Source organism: Mobula birostris, chromosome 15 (assembly GCF_030028105.1).
Source record: "Mobula birostris isolate sMobBir1 chromosome 15, sMobBir1.hap1, whole genome shotgun sequence".
Lineage (NCBI taxonomy): Eukaryota > Metazoa > Chordata > Chondrichthyes > Myliobatiformes > Myliobatidae > Mobula > Mobula birostris.
This window is the reverse complement of record NC_092384.1, coordinates 11,350,966-11,367,920: the sequence shown is the minus strand read 5'-3', so window position 1 is coordinate 11,367,920 and position 16,955 is coordinate 11,350,966. Positions and strand designations below refer to the sequence as shown.

At 47.4% G+C, this 16,955-nt stretch overlaps 1 protein-coding gene across 1 annotated transcript in view; it reads right to left on the bottom strand.

The window, feature by feature from the left end:
* e2f4 (E2F transcription factor 4) overlaps positions 1-16,232 on the bottom strand; it is a 46,427-nt gene extending 30,195 nt beyond the window's left edge. Inside the window, exon 1 of the mRNA XM_072279319.1 lies at positions 16,088-16,232. Within this exon, the coding sequence (XP_072135420.1) occupies positions 16,088-16,204 (117 nt within the window). The 5' untranslated portion in view covers positions 16,205-16,232. The remainder of the gene's footprint in view (positions 1-16,087) is intronic.
* Positions 16,233-16,955: the final 723 nt, after the last annotated feature.

The following is a 16,955-nucleotide window of genomic DNA, read 5'->3' as shown; positions in this document are numbered from 1 at the left end:
ACCTGAACAAATAGCAAAGGAGGTGGCTGTTCAGCCCTTACAGCCTGTGCCACCATTGAAAAGGGTCAATCCAAACACTTCACAAACCTCTACTTAAATTTATAGACAATTCCCTTTTGACTTGTAGAGTAACCATTTCCCACTGGCATTCTCACCTGCTGACCAAATGAATCCCTCACAATTCTGGTTCTCCCTCACCCACCTATATATGAGTGATTGATAAGTTTGTGGCCTACGGTAGGAGTCAATTTTAGAAAACCTAGCACATTTATTTTTCAACATAGTCCCCTCCTACAGTGGTGGGATCCCGTTGCCACTTCCAACGGGATCCTACCACTAAGCAGCACACCTTTCCCTCCCTTCCCTCTCTGCTTTCTGCAGAGATCGCTCCCTATGTGACTCCCTTATCCATTCATCACCACCATCCCTCCCCACCGATCTCCCTCCCGGCACTTATCCTTGTAAACGGAACAAGTGCTACATATGCCTCCCTCACCACCATTCAGGGCCCCAGACAGTCCTTCCAGGTGAGGCATCACTTCACCTATGAGTTGGCTGGTGTGATATACTGCATCCGGTGCTCCCGATGCGGCCTTCTATATATTGGCAAGACCCCACGCAGGCTGGGAGACCGTTTCACTGAACACCCACGCTCTGTCCACCAGAGAAAGCAGGATCTCCCAGTAGTCCACGTCCCATTCCCATTCTGATATATCTATCCACGGCCTCCTCTACCGTCAAGATGAAGCCACACTCAGGTTGGAGGAACGACACCTTATATTCCGTCTGGGTGGCCTCCAACCTGATGCCATGAACATTGACTTCTCTAACTTCTATTAATGCTCCACCTCCCCTTCATACCCCATCCGTTATTTATCTTTGATTATATATATCTTTCTCTCTCTGTCCCTCTCACTATACTCCTTACCCATCCTCTGGGCTTCCCCCCTCTCCCTAGGCCTCCCGTCCGTCCCATGATCCTCTCATATCCCTTTTGCCAATCAACTTTCCAGTTCTTAGCTCCATCCCTTCCCCCTCCTGTCTTCTATCATTTCAGATCTCCCCCTCCCCCTTTCAAATCTTTTTCTCATCTCCTTATACCCCAGGCCACAAACTTATCAATCACCCCGATAAGTTATCAACTTCAGACTTTCTGCATAATCACTCAAAGAGTTGAACTGCATGTGCATGTAACGAGAGCTGTATAACTTATCTCCTTCTACCTTAGGCCATGAACTTATCAATCACCCCTGCTGTGGACATTTTCTGGAGGTCCAAGATCTGTATGCTCCACGACCACTGGACTGAGTGTGTAAATGTAGGAGGGGACTATTTTGAGAAATAAATGTGCTAGGTTTTCTAAAATTGACTCCTTCTACCTGACGCCACGAACTTATCAATCACCTCTTGTACTGATTATCTCACCCAACCAGCACATTTAGCCACCAAGACATTGGTCACTGGTAACTTCAATCTCAAATCTCATTATTGAATAGGAACAGATTCTCACTCATCTTTCCCAGCCCAAGATCATTAACAGCACTACAAACTCAGACCTGTAATGGACCAGTAAGATGATTGCAAGCCAACAAGCCCTGCAACTCAGTGCCACACCCATCACTGCAAAAGGCAGCCACATCACACAGGTACTTTATAGTCACCAAACAATTAGTACTAGGTAACCTTGATGTGGGGAAAAGCTGGACACCCTGATCTGTAAACAGCTAAGCAGAAGGGCACTGCAAGCCAAGGTCAATAAAAAGACAGCCACATGTAGTCTCACAAAACGCTGGAGGAACTCAGCAGGTCGGGCAGCATCCGTGGAAATGATCAGTCAACGTTTCGGGCTGGAACCCTTCATCAGGACTGAAGAGGGAAGGGGCAGAGACCCTATAAAGAAGGTGGGTGGAGGGTGGGAAGGAGAAGGCTGGTAGGTGCCAGGTGAAAAACCAGTAAGGGGAAAGATAAAGGGGTGGGGGAGGGGAGGCAGGGAGGTGATAGGCAGGAAAGGTGAAGAAGGAATAGGGGAAAGCACAATGGGTAGTAGAAGGAGGTGGAACCATGAGGGAGGTGATAGGCAGCTGGGGGAGGGGGCAGAGTGAAACAGGGATAGGGGAAGGGAGGGGGAGGGAATTACCAGAAATTGGAGAATTCTATGATCATACCAAGGGACTGGAGACTACCTAGACGGTATATGAGGTGTCGCTCCTCCAACCTGAGTTTTGCCTCATCATGGCAGTAGAGGAGGCCATGTATGGACATATCCGAATGGGAATGGGAAGCAGAGTTGAAGCGGGTAGCAACCGGGAGATCCTGTCTGTTGTGGCAGACGGAGCAGAGGTGCTCAACAAAGCGGTCCCCCAATCTGCGTCAGGTTTCACCGATGTAGAGGAGGCTGCACCAGATGCAATAGATGACCCCAACAGACTCACAAGTGAAATGTTGCCTCACCTGGAAGGACTGTTTGGTGCCCGGAATGGTGACAAGAGAGGAGGTGTAGCACTTATGCTTACAGGGATAAGTGCCAGGTGGGCGATCCGTGGGGAGAGACGTGTGGATCAGGGAGTCAAGGAGGGACCAATACCAGCGGAAAGCGGAGAGGGAAAGATGTGCTTAGTGGTGGGGTCCTGTTGAAGGTGGTGGAAGTTGCGGAAGATAATGTGCTGGATCCGGAGGCTGGTGGGGTGGCAGGTGAGGACAAGGGGAACTCTGCCCCTATCGTGGTGGCGGGAAGATGGGGTGAGGGTCACATGTAGTCTACTGCCACCAGGCAGGCAGGCAGGCCAGCCACAGTTACCCCTTCCCATGTAGTCTAGCGCCAGCACCAAGTAATGTGCCTCCTTCCAGCTCTGCTTCCCTCCCCGTTGAGTCAATTACTTCTACGCTCACTTTGACTGAGAAAACAAGGAGGTCACCGTCAAAGCGGATCTCCCACCTGGTGAACTGCCTCGCTCACTTTCCACCTCCGATGCTTGCGCCACCCTGAGCAGGGTGAATGTACGGAAGGCAGCTGGTGCAGATGGAATACCTGGCCGCGTGCTCAGAGTCTGTGCAGGGCAGTTGGCCGGGGTCTTCACGGACATTTTTAATCAGTTCCTGGCCCAGGCAGTTGTCCCCACAAGCTTCAAGATTGCTACCATCGTGCCAGTGCCAAAGCATTCCACTGCCACGGGCCTGAATGACTTCCGCCCAGTTGCACTCACCCCCATCATTGCAAAGTGCTTTGAGAGACTGGTTCTATCACTGAAATCCTGTCTGCTCACTACCCTGGACCCCCAATTTGCCTATCGCACCAACAGGTCAACAGAGGACACCATCCCCACAGCACTTCACTCTGCCCTGACCCACCTGGACAGCCCCAACTCTTACGTCAGAATGCTGTTCATTGACTTTAGTTCGGCATTCAATACTGTGATCCCATCCAAGCTAATCGCCAAACTTCGCCAGCTTGGTATCAGCTCATCCCTCTGCAACTGGACCTTGGACTTTCTGACTAACAGACCTCAATCAGTTAAGTTAGAAAACCTCTCCTCCTCCACTCTCACCCTGAACACCGACATGCCTCAAGGCTGTGTGCTGAGCCCTCTTCTGTACTCCCTTTTCACCGATGACTGCGTTCCTGTACATGGTTCTAACTCCATAATCAAGTTCGCAGACGACACCACGGTGGTTGGCCTGATCAGAGGGGATGACGAGACGGCCTACAGGAGCGAGGTCCAGCACCTGGCTGCGTGGTGTGCCGACAACAACCTGGTCCTTAACACCCAGAAGACCAAGGAGATCATTGTGGACTTCAGGCATGCTAGGAACCACACTCTCGTCCCCATCTACATCAACGGAGCTGTAGTGGAGCGTAAATCAAGCTTCAAATTCCTTGGTGTCCACATTTCCAAGGATCTCACCTGGTCCCTGAACTCCTCCATCCTGATCAAAAAGGTGCAACAGCGCCTTTATTTCCTGTGGAGCATCAAGAAAGCTCACCTCTGTCCCAGGATACTGATGGACTTTTACCGCTGTACCATTGAGAGCATACTCACTAACTGTATCTCAGTGTAGTATGGCAATTGTCCCGTATCGGACTGCAAAGCACTTCAGCGTGTGGTGAAAACTTTGCAGCTGATTATCGGCATCAAATTGTCCACCACTGAGAACATCTACCATAAACGCTGTCTGGGCAGGGCGAAAAGCATTATCAAGGATGCATCTCACTCTAACCATGGACTTTTTACTCTCCTCCCATCCGGTAGGCACTACAGGAGCCTCTGCTCCTGCACCAGCAGGCACAGGAAGAGCTTCTTCTCTGAGGCTGTGACCCTGCTGAACCTCTCATCACAGCGCTAAGCAGTATTGTAACCATAATGTACCGTCTCAATACTTTTATATTTGTGTGCTGTAGCACTTTTCATTCGCAGTTATTTTGTAAATAACACTATTCTTTGCATTTCTGGTTAGATGCTAACTGCATTTCACTGGCTTTGTATCTGTACTCGGCACAATGACAATAAAGTTGAATCGAATCTAATCTAATCTAATGCAATACTGATAAGGGTTGGACCATGGACTTCTGGGGTGAATATTTGGATGCAACTAGGGATCAACAGAACAATGTCACCAATGTTGTCTGGGCAAATGGTGTTCAGATTTGAAATGCAATTATCTAAAAGACCCAAGGGCTTATGCCTTCTGGTTTTTTACCAGCAGGCTTTACATGCCAAGATCAACCACACGTAGCCAATGACTTAGATTCAAGCACTTCAATCAAACCCGCTGCTCCAGAACCACGAAGTGGCATTTCCTGCTCCAGTAGTTTCCAACTGCCATCAAGGGAGAAATTCTAGCTTTTGTATCTCCACACTTTACAATTGGGCAACCAGCCCCAAAACACGCACCAAATAGAAGGGGCCATCCTATAGTGAAGTTAGGGGGCAAAACATCGGAACCCGCACTGTCAGACCTCATTAAACCAAACAGGCTCCAGTTGGACAAAAGCACTAGTTTTGTCTTCAATCCCAGCTTTATCATGGCTACCCTTGAATTGGTCTGGGTGAACCACACATTTAAATCTCTGCTGCCTGAAGAGTGCTGGGTGATTGCTTCCAGGATATTGATCCAAGCAATGAAGAGTAGCAAAATAGAAACATAGAAAACCTACAGCACAATATAGGCCCTTCAGCCCACAATGCTGTGCCAAACACGTACTTACTTTAGAAATTATCTAGGGTTATCCATAGTCCTCTATTTTTCTAAGCTCATGTACTCATCCAAGAGTCTCTTAAAAGACCCGATTGTATCCACCTCCACCACCGTCGCCGGCAGCTCATTCCACGCATTCACCACTCTTCTTAAAAAACTTACCCAACATCTCCTCTGTACCTACTTCCAAGCACCTTAAAACTGTGCCCTCTTGTGCTAGCCATTTCAGTCCTGGGAGAAAGCCTCTGACTTTCCACACGATCAATGCCTCTCATCATCTTAAACACCTCTATCAGGTCACCTCTCATACTCTGTCACCCCAAGGAAAAAAGGCTGAGTTCACTCAACCAAGAATATGTTCCCAAGGCAAAATAGTATGACATTTAAGAGTAACATGGGAGATTCGGTAGGTTCTACCCAAGCCCGGTATTCGTCTTCCCACAGTAGCAATCCCCAACCACCGGGCCGCAAAGGATGTGCTACCGGGCCGTGAGGAAACGATATGAGTCAGCTGCACCTTTCCTCATTCCCTGTCACGCACCGTTGAACTTGAACATAAGGTTGCCAACTGTTCCGTATTTCCCCCACTAAGGTAGAGTGTTCCTATGAAACCTTTCGTGCCGAAATGGCATAAAGCACACAAGCAATTACTGTTAATTTATATGGGAAAATTTTTTGAGCATTCCCAGACCCAAAAAATAACCCAAATCATACCAAATAACACATAAAACCTAAAAAAACACTAAAATATAGTAAAAGCAGGAACGATATGATAAATACACAGTCTATATAAAGTAGAAATAATGTACGTGCAGTATAGTCGGGAAGATTAAGCCAAAACCGATTTGTGGAAAAAAAAATTGTCATATACGTGCATGCGCACACAGGTGCCCACGTAAGGCTTCATGGTCATGGTAGTCTCTCCTAGGGTAAACACAAGTGTCCTGGGATTTGACTGCTACTTTTGTCCCTTATTTGGGAGTGAGAAAGTTGGCAACCCTAACTGTAAAAGACATGTTGAGGTGAGTTTAACCCTACTTGAACACCACCCCCCCGACCCCCGGTCGGCCGGTCCGCAAGAATATTGTCAATATTAAACCGGTCTGCGGTGCAAAAAAGATTGGGGACCCCTGTCCTACATGACAGGTTTACTACGTGCCAACCTGCAACTGGACAAGAGCTGCCTGACCTCTATTAAAAGATGATTAGGACAGATAAGTCCCCGGGGCCGGAAGGAATATTCCCCAGGCTGCTCCACGAGGCGAGGGAAGAGATTGCTGAGCCTCTGGCTAGGATCTTTATGTCCTCGTTGTCCACGGGAATGGTACTGGAGGATTGGAAGGAGGCGAATGTTGTCCCTTTGTTCAAAAAAGGTAGTAGGGATAGTCCGGGTCATTATAGACCAGTGAGCCTTACATCTGTGGTGGGAAAGCTGTTGGAAAAGATTCTTAGAGATAGGATCTATGGGCATTTAGAGAATCATGGTCTGATCAGGGACAGTCAAGCATGGGCAGATCGTGTCTAACAAGCCTGATAGAGTTCTTTGAGGAGGTGACCAGGCATATAGATGAGGGCAGTGCAGTGGATGTGATCTATATGGATTTTAGTAAAGCATTTGACAAGGTTCCACACGGTAGGCTTATTCAGAAAGTCAGAAGGCATGGGATCCAGGGAAGTTTGGTCAGGTGGATTCAGAATTGGCTTGCCTGCAGAAAGCAGAGGGTCGTGGTGGAGGGAGTACATTCAGATTGGAGGGTTGTGACTAGTGGTGTCCCACAAGGATCGGTTCTGGGACCTCTATTTTTCACGATTTTTATTAACAACCTGGATGTGGGAGTAGAGGGGTGGGTTGGCAAGTATGCAGACGACACAAAGGTTGGTGGTGTTGCAGATAGTGTAGAGGATTGTTGAAGATTGCAGAGAGACATTGATAGGATGCAGAAGTGGACTGAGAAGTGGAAGATGGAGTTCAACCAGGAGAAGTGTGAGGTGGTACACTTTGGAAGGACAAACTCCAAGGCAGAGTACAAAGTAAATGGCAGGATACTTGGTAGTGTGGAGGAGCAGAGGGATCTGGGGGTACATGTCCACAGATCCCTGAAAGTTGCCTCAGAGGTAGATAGGGTAGTTAAAAAAGCTTCTGGGGTGTTAGCTTTCATAAGTCGAGGGATAGAGTTTAAGAGTCATGATGTAATGATGCAGCTCTATAAAACTCTGGTTAGGCCACAATTGGGAGTACTGTGTCCAGTTCTGGTCACCTCACTATAGGAAGGATGTGGAAGCATTGGAAAGGGTACAGAGGAGATTTACCAGGGTGCTTCCTAGTTTAGAGAGTATGCATTATGATCAGTGATTAAGGGAGCTAGGGCTTTACTCTTTGGAGAGGAGGAGGATGAGAGGAGACATGATAGAGGTGTACAAGATAATAAGAGGAATAGATAGAGTGGACAGCCAGCGCCTCTTCCCAAGGGCACCACTGCTCAATACAAGAAGACATGGCTTTAAGGTAAGGGGTGGAAAGTTCAAGGGGGATATTAGAGTAAGGTCTTTTACTCAGAGAGTGGTTGGTGCGTGGAATGCACTGCCTGAGTCAGTGGTGGAGGCAGGTACACTAGAGAAGTTTAAGAGACTACTAGACAGGTATACGGAGGAATTTAAGGTGGGGGGGGGGTTACATGGGAGGCAGAGTTTGAGGGTCGACACAACACTGTGGGCCGAACGGCCTGTAATGTGCTGTACTATTCTATGTTTTATGATCTGAGAGGTACCAACTACATCCAAACAGAAGTCCCAAAGGGGAATGGTTATAATTTTTGAGATTTTTATTTTCAATTTGTTTTTAAGTTAAAAGAGAACATAAGCAACAAATCACTCCACATGTTGCCCTGGAGATCAGTCCAGGAACATGTTACAGGTTGAGGGTTTTTCCTGTTAAGATTCCATGTTGTTCTGCATTTTCCCTGAGCCATCTGCTAAGACTGAAGATCGTCATACCTACTGCAGTGGCACTTGACCACATTTCTCTAGTCACCAGTGGCACCTCTCCATACCTGATTCTAGTACATTTTAAAATTGTGCACTCATGATTTGCCCCAATTCACCCAGAAGGCCACAAGCAGCTGGCACTGCAGATCTTAATCTGGCTAACAGCCACACCAACTGGCAAAACCTTAACCAGTGTGCCTAGAATTAAACATTGGCAGAGGAGCAGTTTTTTTGACTGGACTGCATTTAAGAGACTCCTTGTTTCAAACAGCATCTTGTACACCCTAGCATTTCCACCAAAAACCACTGTAGTTGCACACAAAGGATAACTCTTGGTTAGGGCAATGTATGGCCACCATTTTTCATTTTAAAGCAGGCAAAGTAGTGGAGATGCTTTTTGGAAATGGAAGGCAATGATGGCTAAAAATACTGACACGGCTGTGGAGACAAGATCTAGCCACCATGGCTTCTGGAATAACAACATGGTCTTGATTTGATGACTCGCATAAAGGACAGCTTTTGATGAAGAAGCATCTCCTACTGGGATATGACCTTTCAGAACATGGAACAGTAACAGAATAGTAATAGAATAGCACAGTAACAGGTCCTTCAGCCCACAATGCTGCACTGAACCAATTAATAATCAAATGGCCAACTAAACCAATCCCTTCTGCCTACACTGTATTTCCTTTCATTTCCCTCACATTCACATGCCTATCTAAACACCTCTTAACAGTCCCTAATATATTCACCTCTACCACCTCCCCAGGCAGCGCATTCCACACACCCATCACCCTGTGTAAAAAAAACTTGCTCTTCACACTCCCCTCACCTTAAATGCATGCATGCCCCCTGGTACTAGACATAACAATTTTGGGAAAAAAGATATTGTTTACTTTTATCTATGCCTTTCATAATCTTATAAACTTTTATCAGACCTCCCCTCAGCCTCCACCACTGTACAGAAAACAACCCAAATTTGTTCACCTCGTTTTAGCACATGCCCTCTAATCCAGGTAGCACACTGGTGAACATCTTCTGCAAACCCTCCAAAGCCTCAACACCCTTCCTATGATGACCAGAACTGTATGCAATACTCCAGAGGCGGCCTAACTAGTCTTATAAAGCTGCAAAGTAACTTCCTGACATTTGAACTCAATGCCTCGACTAAGGAGTGCCAAGGCAGCATTATGGTTAGCATGATACCATTAGAGCTCAGGCTGGAGTTCAATTCTGGCACCATCTGAAAGGATTTTGTACATTCTCCTTGATACCACATGCATCTCTTCTGTGTGCTTTGGTTTCCTCCCACTGTCCAAAGACAGGTTTGTAGGTTAATTGGTCATTGTAAATTGTCCTGTGATTATGTTAGGGTGACTCTTGGGCAGGAAGGGCCCATTTCATGCTGTATATCTAAATTTTTTTTTTAAAAAAGCAAACACCATATGTTTGTTAACCACCCCATCAACCCATGTAGTCACTTTCAGAGAGCTATGAATTTGGGTCACAAGATCCCTCCACTCATCAATACTGTTACGGGTCTTGCCCTTAGCAATGTATTTTTTCTTTACATTTGACCAACCAAGGTGCAACGCTTCACATTTGGCCAGGTTAAACTCCATCTACCATTTCCTCACCCATATCTGCAACTGATCTATATCCTGCTGTATTCTTTGCCAGTCTTCTATGCTTTCTACAACAGCACCAATCTTGGTGTCACCTGTAAACATATTAACCCAACCACTTACATTTTCATCCAGGTCATTTAGGTACACACCCCAAACAGCAGAGGTTCCAGTACAGATCCCTGTGGAACATCACTAATCACAGACTTCCATAGAATAAGTCCCTTCAACCACTATCCTCTGGCTTCTATGAGTAAGCCAGTTCTGAATCCAAATGCCAGGACCATGGATCCTATACATCATTACCCTCTGGATGAGTCTTCCATGAGGGACCTTCAACACCCACAGCTCTAATTTCAATCACCCTTGTCACCTTGTCAAAAAACTCGATCAAGTTAGCAAGACAAGACTTACCCTGCACAAAGCTATGCTCGCTCTCATTAATTAGGACATGGTTTTACAAATGCTCATAAATCAAAACCCTGGGACGTTAAGCACTCAGTCCTGTCCATCTCTGTCAAGAGCACTTCATAATCCCACGTATTGATCATTCTTCAAGTAAATGACTTTTGCTTATAATATTTTATCCTAGAATAGAATTCACACACTTTACACTATCCGCCCCATCGTACTTACCTATTACTTTGCTCAAGTCCGTTTTTACTTATCCTGACATCCACTTTCCTCTCCTCCCTCCACTTTCTGACCTGTTGCTCTGGTTCCCATATACCTGCTAAATTAGTTTAAACCTTCTAGAGTAGCACTAGCAAAACTCCTGGCCAGGATATTGGTGCCCTCCAGCACAAGGATGTATTGCACCTGACCTGGTCACCCCTGCCCTAGAAGAGGTTCCAGTGATCCAAGAACCTCAAACCCCTCCCCCTGCACATTCCTCTGCCACTCATTCATCTGTACTATCACTCTATTCCTGTCCTGACTTGCAGGTGGCACTGGGAGGAATCAGAGATTACTACTTATTGAAGGTCCTGCTCTTTGGCCGCTATCCCTTATTCAACATATCACCGGTGCCAATTGACCTTTGGCTGATCACCCAACCCCTTGAGAATATTCTTAGCAACACTGGCATGGGAGCTGACCGAAAATGAATTGCTTCTCAGGTCAGGCAGATACATGAAGAAACACAGGTTGAGTTGATGGGCATGTGAAAGAGAACAAGTTACAGAGGTGCAGGGAAATAAGGGAGAGTGGGACTAATGGAATTATTTCCTGGGAGTCAGAATGGACCAGATGTGCTAAAGAGCCTCTCATTTATATAAATAAACTATATCCCTAATGGCATAAGAATCCTTAGCTGAAAACAGACAGGAGCAGGAGCACAAAGTAGAAGCCATTAAAAAAAATGCTGCAGCCTTGCCAGATTTTCCATCCGTCCATTCAATAACCTATCATTTCTTTTTGGTTGGATGACCATACGCTATTTTCAATGAAGGGCCAAGGATAGACACACCGTTCAGTGTGGGCTGGTACAAAATGCCTGGCCTCTACTCTGCTCCCAGGCACATATTTGCCATGGAGCCAGGATTGCACTGTGACATCATTGAAGAGACTCTCACATAATGGCACGTGGCCATATGATTAAGGCATTCGTCTAGTGATCTGAAGGTCGCTAGTTCGAGCCTCAGCTGTGGCAGCATGTTTGTGCCCTTGAGCAAGGCATTTAACCACACATTGCTGTAGTGTCTGTGTGAGGCTCCCCACACAAACTTCCAATCTGTGCCTTGTAAGGCATGAAAATGCCCAACGCTGGCCTCTCAAGGTCTGAGTCGACGTTCCCTCCCTCACATAATGGTACTGACTCTCCAAAGTTGACTAGCTGCTGCCATTGACTACTTGGGTGGGGGAACAAGACAAACAGAAAGTTATCAGGGCAACAGCACCTACCATATCCCAAGACCTGTATCCTTCCTCCACGTCAAGTATTTAAATGTTGCTTCATCCATGGACTTGCTGCCAACATTAACAAAATGAAAAGGGAAATGACACAACTAGGCTACAGTCTCTAATTTTCAAACTGTAACTGCCCAGTCCCGGGCATTATTTATTGGGAACAGCACGGAACAGGTTCTTCCAGCCCACTGAGCTGCGACATCCATCAAACCACCAATTTAATCCTAGCCTACTCACAGGACAATTTGGTATGTCTTTGAATTGTAGGAGGAAACCCACATGCACACAGGAAGAACACACCAACTTTCTTACAGAGAATGCCAGAATTGAAATCCAAACTCTGATGCCCTGAGCTGTAAAAGTGCCATGCTAACTGCTACGCTACCATAGGGTCCCATGGCATTTTAATCTCGTTTTTGGATATGTAAAGCTACCATCCATGATTCATCATTAGGACTGACTGCCCGAGTCAGAATCCCACCAAACATTGATGCAAAGCATTGATGTTGAATCACATCCTCTAGCATCCATAAGCAGTGCAGGTTGGAAGCAAACTGCCATTGCCTCTAGTGTGTAGGCAAGGTATGTGTGTGCGTTGATGAGGAGAATGAAAAAAGGAAGTTAAGGAGGATCAATGAAATTTGGTGATGGCCAGCATGGACTCAATGGGTCAAAGGGCCTGTCTCTGTCCTGTACACATATCTGTGACTTGGAAATTTCAGCCTTAGCATGCAATATGCAAGGAAGTTGACACCAGCAAGAACAAGCAAGAGACACAGGGAAGTGAGGTTTGAGGTCAAAGAATCAGCTCCACTGGATCCACAACATAAAGATCAATGCTGATATATTAGTGAGCTACTGCTATCCTTGAAGGTATCCATTAGAGGGCAAGGGTAATAAGGAGCAGGCAACGGCAAAACATACACTAGGGGAATCTTCAAGTATAAACCCACAGGTGTACTTCTGAGCAGCAGGCCTGCAATGATAACCTGACTTGCCCTCACTGTCATTTATAGAAAGGTCTGAGGACAAAAGCAATGGAGGTCAATGCTTCAAGAGGTTTAGCCGCCAGCAAATAGTTTATTCAAATAAATTCCACATTCTTGAGGAGAAAAATGTTGTGTTGAAGCAATTATGGAAATTCTAACTATAAATAATTCAACTTTAATTATGCATGTTCACAACATTAACACAAGTTACAATGGCTTCTAAGGGTCAAAGGTGAAGGAATGATCAGGATGTCATGAATAGAACTGGCTATTCCACTCCACTGGAACCCATGACATCCCCTTAACAACTCTTCACCTTTCACCCTCTAGGCCATTTCAACTTCCTGTTGGGGTACCATGAATAGATCAAAGCTTCTGTGCTGATGGCAGGAGAGGCAAGGCAATGTGAATGCTAAGGACACACCACTATAATGCTGCACATTGTACAATGCATGGACAGACTCCATGCCAAGAAAATCCTAAAGTGTCAAGGTGGAATCCCACTCAATAAAAGACATTTTGACAGTTCCTAGTCTAACACACTGAAAGACTGAAAGCAGGAACATACACATGAATATACCAAAATCAGTCACGTTTGTTGCAATGTGATTGTTGACACCCCAGCTTTACCACTCACTTACATGCAGCAGACACCCTTTCTATTACTACCCTTATGTTCCAGCTTACAAGCACAGCAAGCTATTCTGAATAGAATGGAATGCCAGGCAGCTATTCAACCACAACGAGAATCATAGCACAGCTGATTTTTGTTATTTAGACAAGAGTGATTATGCCTTTCCTCACCCGACTTCCAATCCCAGAGTATTAAGGATAATGCATGCCTCTGTTCAGATCTGGAATTGAATTCTTCAAATGGTGAGGTGAACTTTTTGTCAAGTTCGGCGATTCCAAATAGCTAAGCTACCAATATTTCTAACCTTTAGAACAATCCAGGCCCAATAATAGTAAGTATATTATGGATGCCAGTAATTCCTGTCTGCAACAATTCAGCACCCACCTTCCCAACACAGAGACACAGTTTCATTACCCAGACCAACAAATGATCATTCCATGCCTTACAACCTGAACCACTATGACTGCACCCTATCCAATATTCAAAACACAGCTAACATACTCACCATCCCATGACATATAATTTCTGTTTCCATGGGACGAAAACTCCACAGCCTGGCTTAGCCCAACACAACTGCTCCCTCTTATCTATCGAGCCAAGGCTCTGCTTTGCCCTTGTGCTAAACCTATCAAAATCAAGGGCAACATTTTGCCACCCTTCACTTTCAATCAATCAATTTACACCCCCTCAAGCCAGGCTTACAATCTGACCCCATGGGCTGCAATTGCTCACCACTTTAAACTGAACATGGGGTGGGGGAGATGCAGCTTCACAGAAGCAGCCACCCTCCAGTACGCAATTCCCAACAACCTTCACCCACTGGAACAGAAACATACACACAAAATGCACATCAGCTTTGATCATAACTGGTGGAGCTTGCTATGTTGTCTGTGTCCTAGGCCAACATGAACAGTTAAAAAGCACAGACCCCAACCACCTCCTTAGATGATAAGAGAAAAAACTCAAGGATCAAGTTTCTGACCCTTCGTAAGATGTATGTGGTATGATCAATGCAGCAACCCGCTGAATCATTGACGGCTGTGCATTTGTATGTGCTTCCTTTTTTTAAAAAAACAATATCCAGCATTGTTCAGGCCTTTCTCAATCCTGCAGCAAGCATAGAGACCACCTATCCTACCCAGGAACAGTCATGAAGAATCTGGGTTTGAATGAGTGCATTCAGCACAGCACTGGGCCCAGCAGCAGAGAATAATTCAAGCTCCTCTCCCCAGAAATGTAAAATATTTCATTACTCTTACTGAAAGCAGCTCTAAGTGTTATTCCAAGGTAAAGTGCACATTCATTTCTGCTGTGATGAAGACTTGATATTTGGCTTTGGAATTACCCTCCCTATATTTGCAGTGCCTTTACAAATATTCAATACGCAAGAGAATGTATTCACATTTAATTCCCATTTGGCAGATGAAGGTGAATGGCAAGTGAGCAACTCCTAACCTTGTGACTTTGACTTTAAAAATGTGTGGACTTTTAACGGTATGGCATGTTTGGATGGGGCCATGGGCGAAGGGTCCAGTTGATGGATTGCTTCTTGCATCCTTGCTTAACCCCGGCACCGAGTTGACACAAAGCTGCATCATTAACATGGGGCAGGGGGTACCAAGTGAGTAACAAAACTGCAAAAGTCCAGTGGACGCACAGCCAAAGCATCTCCCAACTGGGGGGGGGGGGAGGAGGGGGGAAGAGGAAGGTGGTGTGGGGGGGGGGAAGAGAAGGAAAGGAAGTAAGTAGTACGATGAGTGGCAGGGGAAGAGAGGTACCAGGGGAGTTTGAAGGTGGGGGAAGAGGGAAGCAACGGGGGAGGGTGGGGGGGGAGAGAGAAGCAACCGGGGGGGGGTGGGGGGGAGAGCGAAGCAACGGGGGATGGTGGGGGGGGGGAGAGAGAAGCAACCGGGGGGGGGTGGGGGGGGAGTGAAGCAACCGGGGGAGGGGGGTGGGGGGGAGAGAAGCAACCGGGGGGGGGGGGGGGAGAGAAGCAACCGGGGGGGGTGGGGGGGAGAGCGAAGCAACGGGGGATGGTGGGGTGGGGGAGAGAGAAGCAACCGGGGGGGGGTGGGGGGGAGAGAAGCAACCGGGGGGGGGGGGGAGAGAAGCAACCGGGGGGGGGGGGGAGAGAAGCAACCGGGGGGGGGGTGGGGGGGAGAGCGAAGCAACGGGGGATGGTGGGGTGGGGGAGAGAGAAGCAACCGGGGGGGTGGGGGAGAGAGAAGCAACCGGGGGGGTGGGGGGGAGAGAAGCAACCGGGGGGGTGGGGGGGAGAGAAGCAACCGGGGGGGGGGGGAGAGAAGCAACCGGGGGGGTGGGGGGGAGAGCGAAGCAACGGGGGATGGTGGGGGAAGAGAGGTGCAACGGGGGGAAGGAGTACTGGGGGAGGGTTTGGAAGCAGTACGGGGTTTGTGTGGGGGGAATAGCGCTGGTTAATCGTGAGGAATGGGATGGGGTAGTGGGGTTTGGTCGGCGAGGGGACAAGCAGTAATGGGTGCTAAGCAGCAGCCCCAGTTCTGAGGCAAGGGCAATGAATTTGGCCATGAGAAGAAATTGGGGTGCTCCTCCTCTACCGGGTAGGGAGGGACGAGGTCGTGGCCAGGCGTCCCCACCACCAGTCCCGGAGTCCCGGCTGTCGCCTCCCGCCGTCTCCACGTTCCACGGCCGGCCTCGTGTTGTCCCACAGCGCCGGGCCTCTGTGTCCCCCCCCTCCACCAGCACACCAGTCGCCGGCACGACTCCCTTCTCACCACTTTGAGATCGAGCACGCCGTCCTTGGCTTCCTGCAGCAGAGACACGAACTTGGTGGTGAGCAGCCCCAGGCTCTTCTCGTGCCTGCTCGGCGTCTGCGGCAGCGACTCGGCCATCTTGTCGGCCGCAGCCGTTAGCAGCGCGCGGCACGCCGGGACTGGTTTGAACACCGAGCAAAGGCAGGCAGCCGCTCCGGCCAGGGAGCGTCCGCAAACCACTACGGAGTAAGGGAGCGTCTCCCATTGCCACCCCGCGCTCGCGGCGCTCTCAAACAACATCCAATACAAAAACATAACTTGGTGCATATCTCCGCCAGATGAAATATTAAGATAAAGTAAACTTAATGGAAGTACATTTTCTGTTTTTATTTTCGATTTCCAACACAATAGTTTGTTTTTGACTTTCACATTCTCAACAGTTACCTCACCTGCTAGCTGCGACCAGTATTTTCTGGGTTTTTTTGCAGCCCACGGGAATATGGGGAAAATTAAAATAGGGTAATAGCAGACATCCCACCCTGCAAAAACTCATTTCAGGGAGGTCTCAACCTCCTGTGTCAATGAATTTGTTAATCTTACAAGACATCAGATTCACCAGTGTGTTGTGAGACAGCTGACTTCTGAATTCTGTCTTAATGTGACGCACCAAGCTGAATGCCCTTTCTGCATCACAATTAGAATTTGGCAGCACCAAAAGCAGCTTCATCAACTGGCAGAGCTCTTTGAATCTCAACTGCCCTGTGCTCACAGATTTTACTTCTGACAGCTTCCTCCAGAACTCATCAACTGGCAAACTTTTGTAGTTTGACACCAGTCCTTCAAGGTTAGTTGAGACATAATCCAGAACTCACCTCAACATGTCTTTAAC